Source organism: Neolamprologus multifasciatus, chromosome 8 (assembly GCF_963576455.1).
Source record: "Neolamprologus multifasciatus chromosome 8, fNeoMul1.2, whole genome shotgun sequence".
NCBI lineage: Eukaryota > Metazoa > Chordata > Actinopteri > Cichliformes > Cichlidae > Neolamprologus > Neolamprologus multifasciatus.
The window spans coordinates 6,934,642-6,949,219 of NC_140446.1; the positions used below are offsets into that span (position 1 = coordinate 6,934,642).

The 14,578-nt window shown below is 41.4% G+C and overlaps 2 protein-coding genes across 3 annotated transcripts in view; one reads left to right on the plus strand and one right to left on the minus strand.

Annotated features, from left to right (window-relative positions):
• The window catches only part of wnk4a (WNK lysine deficient protein kinase 4a), a 48,125-nt gene extending 35,492 nt beyond the window's left edge, over positions 1-12,633 (plus strand). Inside the window, exons 13-21 of one of the 2 annotated variants that reach the window (XM_085171050.1) lie at positions 692-865; positions 3,406-3,460; positions 3,756-3,887; positions 5,120-5,955; positions 6,259-6,346; positions 8,492-9,068; positions 9,445-9,650; positions 9,751-9,845; positions 10,933-12,633. In XM_085171050.1, coding sequence (XP_085027176.1) covers positions 692-865; positions 3,406-3,460; positions 3,756-3,887; positions 5,120-5,955; positions 6,259-6,346; positions 8,492-9,068; positions 9,445-9,650; positions 9,751-9,845; positions 10,933-10,935 — 2,166 coding nt within the window. In that variant the 3' untranslated portion in view covers positions 10,936-12,633. The remainder of the gene's footprint in view (positions 1-691; positions 866-3,405; positions 3,461-3,755; positions 3,888-5,119; positions 5,956-6,258; positions 6,347-8,491; positions 9,069-9,444; positions 9,651-9,750; positions 9,846-10,932) is intronic. The other variant, XM_085171051.1, reaches the window with a different exon arrangement.
• Positions 12,634-12,733: 100 nt separating this feature from the next.
• On the minus strand, positions 12,734-14,542 carry coa3a (cytochrome C oxidase assembly factor 3a). Its single transcript, XM_085171069.1, has 2 exons — positions 14,214-14,542; positions 12,734-13,275 (listed from the first exon to the last, which is right to left on the minus strand). Exons 1-2 carry the CDS (start codon positions 14,410-14,412, stop codon positions 13,172-13,174), a joined length of 303 nt encoding a protein of 100 aa, XP_085027195.1. The 5' UTR covers positions 14,413-14,542; the 3' UTR covers positions 12,734-13,171.
• Between the last annotated feature and the right edge of the window lie 36 nt (positions 14,543-14,578).

Consider the following 14,578-nt stretch of genomic DNA (forward strand, 5'->3'; position numbering starts at 1 on the left):
TACTATATTTACAGATTTATTGTATTACACGTTAAAAATATTTTATACTTGATTTATTTTAATTAATACATTTTGGCACTTTACTCCACTTTAACTAAACAGCTGTCATCAGTCAATGTTGCAGATCTAATTGTTATATAAAAGTCATAACATTACACAGACCAGTACAGAATAAAACTTTAAGTCATTTTATATCAATTAAATAAAATCCCCTCCACTTAAAACTATTGAAAAATACAATCTTAGTAATGAATAAAGACAAAGCATATTTTTTACACCATCTTCTAGACGAAGAAGGCTAAATTTCATTTTAGTTTTTACACAAATTATATTGATTATATGTCAGAACTGAAATATCTGGTGATGGCCACTCAAGAAAATGGGACTTCACAAACTAATGGGTGATGTCACAGTGCCCACAACCATCTTTGATATACAGTCTATGTCTTTGTCTGTGAAAGTAAATTAAAAATGACTCAAATTTGTTATTTATAACACTTCTTTTAAAAGCTAAAAAGTTTATTTATGAATGTTGTTTTTTGGCTACAGCTCCTAAGAACCTTATTCATTCTGCACTATCTGGCGAGCTGCTATCGAGAAACTCTACCTGCTTTTCATAACCTTGTGGCACTTTTGAATTTGACTAAGTGAAGTATCTGAATACATTCTCCGTGGTCCTTTTGCCATCTAGGTGCACAACGAGTTCATCTTGCCATCAGAGAAGGAGGGCTTTATCTACCGCTTGGGTGACATCATCAAACGAGCCGAGGCACTGTTTGCCAAACAACAGCCGGTCCACTCCACTGGGCACCGACTTGCCCAGCCTGCATTGCACGGAGGGATTAGCTCACTGTCATCCTCACAGGTCAGAAACAGCACCTGCCCCTTTCCATAAATCTGCGCCACAGGATTGTTAGCTGAGAGAAAAAGGAAGTGATTGTGTTTTACAGCGCTTATTATCATAAATTACAACATCTCCCTGCGCTGATCAATGACGGACCCATAAATCTGGGACAAATGAAACACTTCAGAGTAATGTCCTGTCCACTGATAATAAAAAACATCACTGTCCACAGTCCTTCCTGAGGTTAGCCCTTTAAGATTGAAGGCTAAGTGCTCTTAAAGACACCTGAAGAAGAGCTTTCACTTAAAGTGTTAATATCATAAAACACATTAAATCATGTGTTTCCTTTTTTGTATTTGTTTCCGTAACCACAAATCCTTTCCACTGCTAACAACATAATGAACTTTCCAGCATATCTGCCCACAGGGAGTGGGTAAAATAATTTATGCTTGGATGAATTAAGCTTTTATGAATCCAGGTTTTGTTAAACTGTAAAATGAACTGACTTGTTGGGAGCAGTATAGTCCCCGTACAAGATATGACCTAATGTGTAACAGGTACAGCTTGTCCACTTATGGAAAAGAATCATCTCTTCTGCCAGGATATTTTCCACTTTGTGGAACACAAAGAAACAACCATTCTTGTCCCTTTGGTAAAAAAAAATATGATCATAGAGATTGAGAAATAATGGGGAAAAAGAGGGAAGTTAGAGCCATAACTACTATTTACCACCTATTTATCTTGTTTCCAACATGAAAATGGGAATCGTTCAATGACTAATACGCCTGATACTTGAAAAAGCTTCTAAAGCAAACTGTGTTAATGTGAAGCATTTCCAGTTGCTGCTTATGGAATATTGTTTAGGAAAACAATGATGTTTTTCTTTTCTTTTCACATTAATATCTGGACAAAGATCTCAGGTTCAACAGAACACTTTGGCCTGGTTGAGTTTAAGTTTATAGCTTCACTTTTGATGTGTATTGCATGCATAGTCACATCCCCTTACAGCTGAGAGATAATATGACTGCAGTCCTAAATTGTCAAGGGGGAAAAAAAAGAAAAAGAGAAAGAAAACAGAACAACAGGAAGTCAGGAAGAGACTGACAAGCCCAGAAACTCATCTGTCCACAGCGCCTCTACTCTGGCTCTTGTAATGCTGAGGTGGGGCATTGTGCCGGGACTCTATTAATAAGTTCTATAAATGGAGATTAAATCCCTGGAAAGTCCTGCTTGTCTAGCTGTTCTTAGCTCACTCTACATACCAGTGGACAAACAAAACAAAAACAGCACTCGTGCGATTACTGCTGTGCGCTCTTTACCATTTCACCAGGTTAGTTTAGCTTGGTGGAGTTTGTTCACCCAGAACACACTATCCTGTAGATTTTTTTGATCTTTTTTGATCTTACGTGAGCCAGGCCAGTGAATATCCCTGTTCTACTACTTAACTACTACTACTTATTCCCTGAGATATTTCAGTATACGAAAAAGTAAATGAAAAATTGGTCAACATGACTCTTTAGACTTAAATTGTAAGTAGTAAATTTGTAAAATTACAGAAATCTAATACTTATTTACTTTGGTGTAGTATGAATGGCCTTGGGGAATGTCTGTATTAGTAGAAAAAGTTGTAAAACTTATGAAAATAGTTTTTAAAAAGAAGCCCAAACTGTATGCCCTCCTCCACATGCTTCAAATTTGATTTTGGCTAATGGGACTTGTGTTTTACACCCCTGCTCTAAAACAAATGTGAGGGGATTACAAAACTTTAAGGAAAGCAACTGATGTTTGCTTGTGTGCTTTTAACAGTCAAAATTCACAAAGTAACTGCAGTTTTACAATGTAAAGTGATACAAAATCAAAAGGAAATAGAAAGAAGGTACTCAAAGACACACATGTTTTTAGTTGACTTGTTAAAGCAGGGGTGGGCAACTCCAGGCCTTGAGGGCCGGTGTCCTGCAGGTTTTAGATGTGTCCTTAATCCAACGCAGCTGATTTAAATGGCTAAATTACGTCCTCAACATGTCGTGAAGTTCTCCAGAGGCCTGGTGATGAACTAATCATCTGATTCAGGTGATATCTAAAACCTGCAGGACACCGGCCCTCGAGGCCTGGAATTGCCCACCTCTGTGTTGGAGTCTACAGAAAAGTGTCATTGCCTGGATCTCATATCTGAGTTAGCTTATGAGGACTCCTAACAAAAAATAGCTTGAGCTTGAAAACATTTATAACAGACATCCTAAATTACTAAATGAGACTTTGAAATAATCAAACGAGGAGGGCCAAGGTCTAGTGTTTGTGTGGCTTGACACTCAGATTTGATGACTTGATGTTTTCCATCTTAAAAGCAGTAAATTAAGGTGTTGTCTTTGGCACCGTGATAAATGTAGACCTCAAACTAGCAGCAGTTCTCCAATCATGCCTCTAACCAGCTATTAGAGCTAATCATCAAACTTGTGAAGGGGCTTTGAAGTGCGAAAGCAGGCCTTAATATCCAATAAGGACAGAGTGTTTCAGTGTTTTTAGAAGGAGAGACTGAATTTATCAAATGTGCTCTTTTACAGCCTAATCTGCACAATCACGCCCTGCCTCGAACACACTCGTCCTCTTCTCTGCCTGGTGAGTTTCACATGTTTTCTGATTAACTGAATTCATCCATTAAATGGCAAACTGGATGATTTGATGCTCTTTAAGAAGAAAAAAATGGTAGGAATCTGAAGGTGAATCAGCCTCTAATTCTAAAAGTACCATCGAGTGTGTGTGTGTGTGTGTGTGTGTGTGTGTGTGTGTGTGTGTGTGTGTGTGTGTGTGTGTGTGTGTCTGAGATGCATGTGAGACTAACTTGCATTTCTTTGCCTGTGCATGATCATTTGTGAAAGAGCATCGACTCATGCATGTTTGTGTCTCGTCTTAGACTGCAGTGTGGCTAAACCGAGTGTAGGGGTACGTGGCTCGCCACCATGTCCCAATGGAGAGGTCTCCAGTGCAGACATTACTTCACCTGTGCGACCTCTAATACGCTCACAGTCTTTCCACAACGCCCCAGGTAAATGGCTCTCCGCCCCTCCCTCTGGTCCCTGCGCGAAGAGGCCGAGCATTGTTTACTGTTTCAGCACACTGAAAAATTGTTACAGTCCTTTGGCATAGAATAAGTCAAAGCAAAGCTCAGCTACCTCGTAAACCTCCTCCCCTCCTCAGGGCCTGTTCTTGGTATTGTTCAGACATTCGCATGGCGCCATCCGCCATCACTACACCTCAAAGCCTTCGTCTGTCTCTGCTTCGCAGCAAGGCCTCCTGGGTAATTACCTCACCTGAAGGGCGCTTTCTAGCTTTTAGGAAGCTGTGAATGCTGTCACTGTAAAGCATGAGGGTTCTCCGCTCCTGCGATAGTCAGAAACATCTGCTTGCCAGAACAAACTCCTGCTGAATTTCCCTGTCAGAGACTCTCTCTCGAAAGGAGAGCCATTTAAAGTCACTTTAACTGCGCACATCCTTCACGTGCAACCGCATTGCCATCTGTACATCCTCATTCCCTCTTCTCTCGTGTTCCTTCTTTGCTTGACGTCTGGTGCATGGTTGCTTTGGTAATGCTTCTTGGCCACATTACAGAGTGTTGCCTAACCTGTTTCCATCAGCTTGGAAAAAGTACAGGCTGGTTTGCATCATCAGCAACTGGAGGTGTGGTTTATAACTGTGGAGCCATTGTTGAGGTAGATGGCCAATCAATGGATGGGGCTGGGTACTGGCGTCCTAAGCTATTCCCCAAGGAGTGATGTAAAAATCTTGACTTCTTTAATCTGACAATTAGACCCACAGTCTTGTATACATACACACACGTGCATCCCATTTAAACTCCTCTAAAATGTTGACATGAAAGCCTCACTTGCTCCATTGATGCTAAATCCCTCAGGGCCATGTAAGCCTGGTGTGCAACTGCTCCAGCGATCAGATGCAATTATGGTCCGATGCTGCTTTAAACAAAACGTCTTTGTTCACCGTGGAAGCTCATTATCTAAAAGGACGGGAAACATTTACTCTATGCTCCTCATGGTGATTATATTGGCAAGCGGGGAGAGGTAAGAATCAGACTGACAAAACGAGGAGAGGAAAGAAACGATATGATCGAACCTAACTCACTGGGTCGAACACAAACAAGATCAATGCCCCTAATTTTAATATATTTTACATTGTACAACAACAGAAAAGGTTTTCTAATCTAGTCTAAGGTCATTTACTTTATATGTTGAATTAAGCTCCGCTTGTCTCTTTGTGTTCTAGGTTCTCCTCTTCATAATCAGCACCATCACCGCCCTACATCTCTCCTGCCTAATCACCAGCAATACCACTTGCCCTTTATGAACCACACCCACTTTCCATTCCCATATCCAGGGTCTCCTGGTTCACCCAAGCCAGCAGGGATCCATCCTCCCCTCACACGTGTAGCCAGTAACCCCACCTTCCCCTCTGTTCCCTCCCCAACCCCGAACTCGCCGAGTCCTGTGAGTGAGACCCCAAGTCCTGTCAACACGGAATTTGTTAACATATCCCCTCCTGCCCTTCAAACTCCCACCATGTGGCCCCCCCACTCGCAGCCCCTTTTTTCCTTAGCCAATGTAATCTCCATGGCAATGAGCATGGCTCAGTCTTTTATCCCTCCTGCAGGCCTTCCCACCCAAGGGTTGCCCTCATATCCAAGCTTTCTCCCCCACCTACACAGTCATATGGCTCCACAGCCAGGTTACCCCTCTGTCTACCCTCAACCTTACCAGACTTCACCAGTAGAGGCCTCTTACCCTGCAGGGGGGATCCCAGTGCAGAACAATGTCTACTACAGCCCCGAGCATATGCCTCAAATGGATGGAGCTAATTTAACTCCACAGTGGCCCCATCCTGCCACCCCACCATCTATGGCTTCCACTCCTCCTCCACCTCCTCCTGCACAGCAGGTTGGACTCACCGGTTCCCCCAGCCGGACCCAGGAAAGGAGTCGCATGCCCCCAACCTCAGCCCAAGCTCCAGCTCCAGCTAAACCCAGACCAGAGGTCTCCAGTTCGAATTCAAGTTCAAGCTCATCAGATCTTTCACCATCACCCCCGGAGAGCCCAGAAAACACTGTGAGTTATTTTAGTTCTGATTCTTCTAAAGCAATTTTTAATATAGGAGTGATTAGCTCATTAATCTTTATCAATAATTCTCATCAGTCATTTTTATATTATAGTTCTGAACACTTTATATGACTGCAATTTCTTCCTCACTGCATGGAGCTAATTAGAATAATTGAATGTAAATTAGCATGTAGACGGGGACTTCCATCACACTGATTTATTGGTTGAATTTTAAAATGGCATTTAATGAGTATCAGTCGTGTCTGGTCTGCTGTAGCACTTGTGCTAATAATATTTGTTCCCTCTGTTTAGTTATCATCTTTCAACAGCCGGTTGCACCCCGCTGTGCCGGAGAAGAATACAAGTACCCCCAAACCAAAAGCTTCTTCCCCCAAATCTGGTAAGAAATTATTTGCGTGTTCTCATGTTTTTCAAGCAGGTCTCTGCATCACTAAAAGGCCATAGCAGTGATGTTAAGCTTTTAAATAACTGGAGATCATTAACTACTTCATAAACAAACAATAATGTGATCAGCAGCTGCACAAGCATGGACACCAACCTCATATAACAGATGTAGTTTCTTTTTTTAAACTCTATATTTGTGTCATAGTTGCACTGGTTAACTACTAAAGAGTTCTTCTCCTGGGTACATAGTTTTATTTATTGAACGGGAAGATAGCAAGCTGTTATCCCATGATTGATTTATAAGTATTACAAATGACTAAAGTAAGTGTGATTTTGGGTTTGAAGTGGTTTTGAAAAGCAGTTCTCATATTCTGGCTAGAAGTTGCTCTCTGTTACCAGTTATAGTCCTACATCGCAAACCCTCATGCTAACTGTAACATAAACTTTAACCATAAAACCAACTCCTACCTTTCCTATCAGAAAGTACTACTCTAATACTCTAATAAGTAGTACTCTAAATCTCAACATGCTTTTATTAATATTTTTATATTTTTTGTCTTTGAGTGTTTAATCACTCACATATTTATGGATGAGCAGTTTTGGAGAAAACTGCAATCCAAAGTCTGCTTTTTCTGCAGAGCTACGCTTAGATAAGCACTTATCCAGAGAGTGTATCCTTGGAATTTTTCTTCTTTTCAAACACTGACTTTATTATTTCCTGCTCGTGACATGTTTATTGTACATTTGCTTTTTGAGTTTTTTCCTTCTGCAATCCTAGTTCCTTCTGTCTCTGCTGACATTATCACTTATTACTGGTGCCTCAGAGCTATTGCGTAAGCGCAAGTCTGGATTTAATGTTCCATTCAATATGAACACAAACGTAGGTGTTATAGCGGCCCGGCCCACTGACAAAGGCCAATCAGCGAGCAGCTGTGCCCATTAAAGGCCTCTCCTCCCATGTCCACACCTGACAGTATTTATACCCTCCTCAGAAGCCCATATTCAACAGAGTCCCTCTGTTTTAGTGGGCACAGACCCAGACTCGTTCTGCATTTACTGTAAGGAGGACACTCAGTGGGCAAATCGAAGCACTGCAGGCCTTTTAAAACCCTAAATTGCCTCCAGATGTGAGCACATGCAGTCACACTTGGGCTACATTCCATCTCGTCCTCTACACCCACCAATCCGTGACGAGTGTAAATCCCTGCGGAGTCACTTGTGGTTGTTGAAGGGTCTCTTAATTAAGTAGTCGGGTAGAAGTAGAATAGCAAGCTTGCCTCTCTCTGACAGAAACGGGAACTTCCAGTTAGCATCTGCAGTGATTTATCCCGCAAACTGATATCTTTAAGTGTGTAGCATTTTCTCCTTATATCCCCGGAGTAGCCGGGAACCGATCTACCGATACACAACTCTACCTCATGCTCCACTGGTGCAGACTTCCATGTTGGAGAGCCTACATTTAAAGCTAGCTGGTTTTAAAGGTCCCTTAATGTGGCGAGGCCTCTATTCAAACATGCAAGCAGAGTAAAAGTGTGTAAGGAGACCATGTAAGCAAACAATACTGGTTTAAACAGTGCTGTTAGCATTCAGGAGTCACAAAGCACACTGGAGAATACACTCTAACAAATTACAAACATTAAAAAACAGAGAATAAAAGAGGATGGGAAATAAAGGAATATAAATTTAATAGAACAATGCAAAAATTACATTTTTCCTTAAAGTTAAACACATTAAAACAAGTGGCATGAGCAGTACAAAAATGTAAATTGTTAAACTGTACAGTGTAAAAAAAGCTTATCTGTCATAAAACATGTTAGAGAAATACCGGGTAAACAGATTAGCTGACTTTTAAATGAGTCCTGGGTTGTGTTTGATTGTGACTATCCATCATAGCTATATATCATCATAGCAGCTGTCACTGCTATAATTTCAGACTCTTTAGAGGAAATTCACTTTAATGCTTAGGCTTTTTCAGCATGCGTTATTTCTAATACACCTTTAGACCTGTTATTGTCTCAAGAAACATGTGACAAACTTTTAATCAAACCCATGTGATTACGAATGATTAGAGAACAGTTGCTGCTGTTTAGCTGTGATTGACAGCCTTTACATGTACGCATTTTCTTCCTCTACACTGCAGAAGTTCAGTCTGCATCAGTGACTGTTGGACGATTCCAGGTGACGCCCAGCATGGACATCCCTTTGCCTGATGCGCCTGCACCTGCAGCCCCCAAGCCCGCAGAGAACAGCAGCAACCAGTCGGAGAGCAGCACAGAGGAGCAGGTTGAGTCTGAGGCGAGCCTGGCCACCTCCCTCACAATGACCCCTCCTCACCCACAACCCCGCAAAAGTTCTTCGGGAGTCCAACAGGAGGCCGACGGGCAGGCTGGATGGGCAGTGAGTCAGCAGCAGCAGGAAGAGGAAGATGAAGATGAGGAAGAGGTTATCGGGGAACAGCCAAGGGGCAGGAGGAGAAGCCGTCGAAGGGCGTACAGCCTGAGCCTGTTGGGAACGTCTGCAGACAGCGGGCTCTCTGTGACGGCTGCTGATACAGAGGGGAGGCTGTGGGACGGAGCAGCGGACAGTCCACAGTACACCAATGCCCTTCACAATTTATGGATGATGACTTATAACCGCAGTGCTCCCTACCTAAGCAGTGATGACTCAGACAGTGAGGATGAGGACATGCTGGAAGAGATTCAGGAGCTCAGAGAGAAGTAAGTGACACCACTTAAGATATTTAAGGTAACATATAACAAAAAAAGCTTTTTCAGGAACATTTTAAACTGTGTACCTAGACGAGCTACATTATGAGCATTCATATCTGGCAGTCGTTTGAGTATCAAATTGAGTTTGAGAGCACTGAAAAAAAAACTGTCTGTTTTGATATAAAGAATAACGAGGAAATGTCGAGATTTGCCAGACAAGAGAACAGACTTATTGTCTTTACTGTAAACAGATTGATTGTGTTTAGATAAAAAAACCCACTCTCCCAAAGTCATGTTCAAATTCAGTACATAACTTAATCAAAGACCTAAATTAAAACTCTGATTGAGTGAGTCTTTAAATGTGCTTCTTTTTGTCCTTTATCAGACATCTGGCAGAAGTTCTGGCTCTGCAGGCTGCCCAGAAAAGAGAAATTGAGGAACTTTATAAGAAGATGGGAAAGGTCCCCCCTCCGGGCATCGTCTCTCCTGCTGCTATGTTGTCCAGCCGACAGCGCCGCCTCTCCAAAGGAAACGGTTTTCCTTCGTCTCGCAGGAACAGCCTTCAGCGACTGGAGATGTTACCGCTTCAAGGTAACAAAGAATATTCCCTTCTTTATTAGAGTTATTATCATGTAAATATGCAACAGCTTCGAGTTTGAATGAGTTTTATAAGTCATGTACTGCTTTCAAGGTATCATTAGGAGAAACTCTCTTGGAGGCAGCAGCAGTGGCTCGCAGGACAAACCTTTTAAAGGCGTCACCTTTGCCACAGACCTAAGTAGAATGGTGAGTCAGCACTTCCTTAACAATCTTTTGATTATATGACAAATGAAACAAGGTGCAGGTATAAACAAGTTAAATTTAGCGAATATTTGCACATTAATTAACAGAAACACACAGGTGTAGCCATAAAAACTAATTCATGCCTTTATTTTAATGCCGTTTTTAAAACGCCGTTAAATTCAAATTAAGAAAAAACTTCCAATTGAAATTTGTAATGTAAACGTGGTCCTCCAGTTGTTTATTAATGTGAAAACAAGAAAGCAAAACTATTGTTGATCCAAATTAGATTGTCCCAAGTCTAAACCAACAAAGCCTGAACCACCAAGAGTAATCGTTATTCTCGTTGTCTTGACTCATTGGCCTCATATTTGTCACTAAACTTAAAAAGCATCTTTCCATTAAATCCCTGGATCTAAAACATAGTCTATATGCAAAAGATGGCCATAGCTTCTGGGTCTGGAAAGTAAGGCCAATACTGAAGAGCCTTAAACTTGCATTATTTTTAATGGCCAGCAGGGGGCAACTCCTCCAGTTGCCCTCCCTTGATGTCTGACATCATGAAACACTCAATTACAAGTTTTGTGTCTTATTCAGTACAATATGATGTTCATTTTGTAAATTATAATACCACCCAGAGTCAGAATGGAGGATAAACCTGAGTTACATCCATTAGTCGTTAGCCTTCCAGTGTGCAGCGTCCATCGGTTTATCAGATGGTTTTGAAAGCTTCAAAACGGAGCCTTCACTTGCTAATAGGTCATGACTGCAAAAACATTTAGCTTGAGGCTTCAATTACTAATGGGTGATGTCACAATTGCCACATGCATCTTTTATATGCAGTGTTTAGCTTAAACTGTTACATCCATTAAGTCAGCTAATGTGTTTTATCATCCAACTGTTACTGCTAACTGTTTCAACAGCCTCAAAGACTTGGTCCAACAGATTGAGTTACATTTTCTGACCTGAATGTGTAGAGGAGGCAAAAATGTCAGGATAGGTTTATACTCTGTAGACACCCTTTAACCATTGTCCTCCACACACAACAAAAAAGCATTGTTCTAAATCGTATTCTTATATTTCACTTTTCTAGTAACAAACTCCAAGCCAAGCACGCCGTTATCTGGACTACCTCATCTGAAGTGTGACTGCAGTGGTCAAACCTGTCCCGTAGGAGGATCGCTTTAACCCTGGCACACCTATCTGCAAACCGCTCCCTGTCCGCCCATGGCCACTTACCTCAAATGTATAGAAACTCATCACCAGTGGAGCTGGATTTACACAGGAAGTGTAACCTCCAGATTTCAGCCCATTATCTCGACCTGGTGAACTTGTTGCAGCTGAAGCACAGAATAGCAGCCAAGTGACACGTTCGTGTCTCCTCTTTGTAAATAAACTGTCAGATCCCAACGGTTCGGACGTAACCACCTTCATTCCAGGCTGCCGCAGTGCTCTGCACAGTGTCACATCACGACATTATTTTTATCTTTTTGCCTGAACGCAGTCAAGCGGCGGTATGCCGTGCCGCAGCTGCCGAGTTGTAGCACTTTACCAGGATTTTGACACAGAACGACAACAGTTGCTGTTTTCCTGCTTGTCTGATAGCTGTTAACCTAGTCTGAGCACAGAAATGTGAACAGTGAGGCTGACACACACACACACACACACACACACTGACAGCTATTACACACCTCACTCGCTGTAGTTTGGTAAAGATGTCTCAGCAGCTGCACAGTGAACATACTTTTTTTTTTTTTGGTAGAACTGTGATCAATGCCTTCCAGGGGCTTCATTCAGTTATTTGTTGTAGTCTTTATCTGGCTTCCTTTAGTGATTTGGACACCTATGTTTTCTCTAGACTCAGCTTGAAGACGTTTGACTGCAATCACTGATAATTTCAGATGTAGTGGAGGTGATTTTTTTTTTCTCCATTGTACAGCTGTGTAGTAAGATATCGTGTCCCAACAGTGAGAAATGTTGTACAATTCTTCAGCAAAAGGCAAATTTAGTTTTAAACACATGGGCAGAAGTTCAGTTAAATGGTGCACAAGTGTAAAAATGTTACGCATCACCTTCAAAATCTGGTAGCTGGTTTTAAAAAAAGGGGGGGGGGAATAGATGGTGAGAAAATCCACCTATACTTTATACTACTGAATTCCTGTTAACTGTACATGTGTATATAACGGAATTCATTTATAGATCATGTTTACAATTTAGGAGCAAATTAAATACTTCAGCTACCTTAATCCTTTCTCAAACAAAAGTCTGATTTGTCGCTTGTTCCAGAGATCAAGCACATTGTGCACTTTAGCAAGTCCACTTGTAGTTCTCAGTCATTTAACACAGTTGTGTGTAAAACTATTCACTCAAGCGAGAGCTGACGAGTTTTCCTGTCATTTTTTCCCCCATAAGGGAAGTAGATGATAATCTCCCGTTTCATGTTTGATCACAGAAGTGATGATCTACCCACCCACGGTTTTAAACAATGTCTATTTTTGTGGGGTGTAGAGGAATCAGAGCTGTGAATCTGTAGCTGTTGCCTTAAAATATTCCCATCACACACTGAATTGCTTGCCACCTAAACTCCCGAATCTTAATATATTCAAGGAAATAAAGTTTCTAGTCCAGATTTATTTGAATGTAAATATATAATTGTATTGCTTCCTAAAGCTGCTGTCCTGCCATGCTGAATCTGTGCCTTTCCCTAACAATGTCTTATTTTGCTCTTGAGATTTGGTGGCTAGATCCAACTCCATATATTAAATTTTGATGAAAATAAATGCGATTCTAAGTATTACGGTGTCTTGTGTCATGTTTACTGCTTTATCGGTGTCTCTTTCTTAAATATATGGTCATACAGAGACATAGCTGTTAAACAATCTAATACATGAGGCTTTTATTTCATAAATCAAAACTTTATTAGCATAAATAACATTATTTTTGCAGTGTCACTGGCATTCTCTATTGTTGAAGGCCACTGTAGATTTTTAAGTCATTAGCTGACTGTTATTTTTTTATATTCCCTTTATTTTAATCATTGCTGGAAACATCAGGTAAAGGGTGCCAATCGTGCTACAGTGTAGCTTCTAACGTCATGATCAAGTCAGCGGATTGGTCCTTACCACTGACAGGAAACTTCTTCAAAACTACACCACACTTAGTTTTAAGTCAGCCACACAACTGCCTTCAAATCAAGACAAAGTCCAGCTGTCTCAACATTACAAAAAAGAACACAGCAGCCATGGAGTATGATCAGTGGCATCATGAGTCCTCCTCCTCGTTAAGTGCAGGACAGAAATAAAGTCCAACAACAAGCAGATGACACTTAAATCTCAGTTGGCACCGGTTTTTGGTCCCTGCATTCTCGCACGCTTGGCCTCCTCATCGATCTCATCCATGATCCGCTCCTGGGAGACTGAGTAAAATGTGTAGCCGTCTAATTTGGAAGCAAGTGGTTAAGAGAAATATTTGAAAGCATGAAAACAAAACAAATTTACCGAAAAAACTAAGTACATCTCATGATTAGGTAGGATAACTTGCTGCTCTGCTTGGGATCATTGTCCTATTGGACATTGTCCTAATTCTGAAGAAGAATTACCTGTTGGACAAACAAACAAACTGCAAGGTGTCCAGATCCTATGGTTGCAAAACAAGTACAAGTCATCACACCTCCACTGTGCTTTACAGTAAGGTGTTTGTACTCATATGCTGTGCATTACTGTCAATCCCCTTTGGTCTCGTCTGTCCAAGGGACATTGTTCAAGAAGTCATATGGTTTGTTCAGAAGCAACTTTGCAAACTTATCAAGTACATTTGATTAGCAGCACCTGGCTGCTACTGACACGCTTAACTGCCATAAGAGTTGTTACAGAAATGGATGAATTTTTCAGATTTCGACATCTGTCATTACAAACTGCCAGTGATGCGTTCAGGAAACACGTTTATCCCAAAACACAAGAGGAAATATCATTGCTTTCAGTTAATGAATTTCATTGATCAACAGAATAATAAATTCCTTCAAACGAGGAGCTCCAGAGGCCAGTTTTCGCTGCCATGTGTAAAAAGTTAAATTACCAACCCTGAAACTCTCTTAATGAATTCTCTTTTAAACGCAACAACACTGATGTTTACCTTTGGCAGTACACTTAAATCGTTTTACACCTACCTGAGCTAGCTGTCACGTTAACATTCAAGAAACTGACAGCTATTACTCTAACTTAAGTCTAAAATTTGGACTAAGCCGATACATTTGCGTTTGTCTTAATACTTGGTAAACGCGCTTAACCTAACTCCTAAACAGAGGACACAGCTTAACGTTAGCATGCTAAGCTAACGTTACATAGTTCACCTTGCGTTGACGTTTGACAAGGATACAAATTCCCAACACGAGCGCACCGATAGCGAGTCCCGTCACCACGTTTCGTGTCCGCAGCTTCGACGTTCTCCTCTTCCACTGTTCCAGTTCCACCTGTCTGATAAAATGCATTTGATCTTGAGAAAGACCCTCTTTGGTTGGGTCTATCCTGGTTGCGTATGGATTGTTGGATTTCTGAGGCGGCGTTTTGTCAGCCATATCTGCACTTCGTGAGGTTAGCACGGCGCTTTCACGACTGTTACACGCGCCGCTGCATTCTAAACACTCTGCTCTGTCAAAGCGCGCTGCGTGTGTCCTATCCGGATGTTATCAGATCTGCGCTGAGAGGAACCGCCAAGGAAACAAGTGTGCAACTTACAAATGA

Coding starts and splice junctions, on each gene's coding strand:
- coa3a (XM_085171069.1), bottom strand. CDS start 14,412: ATGGCTGACAAAACGCCGCCTCAGAAATCCAACAATCCATACGCAACC. Junction 13,276..14,213: donor TGCGCTCGTGTTGGGAATTT/GTATCCTTGTCA, acceptor CTTCCAAATTAG/ACGGCTACACATTTTACTCA.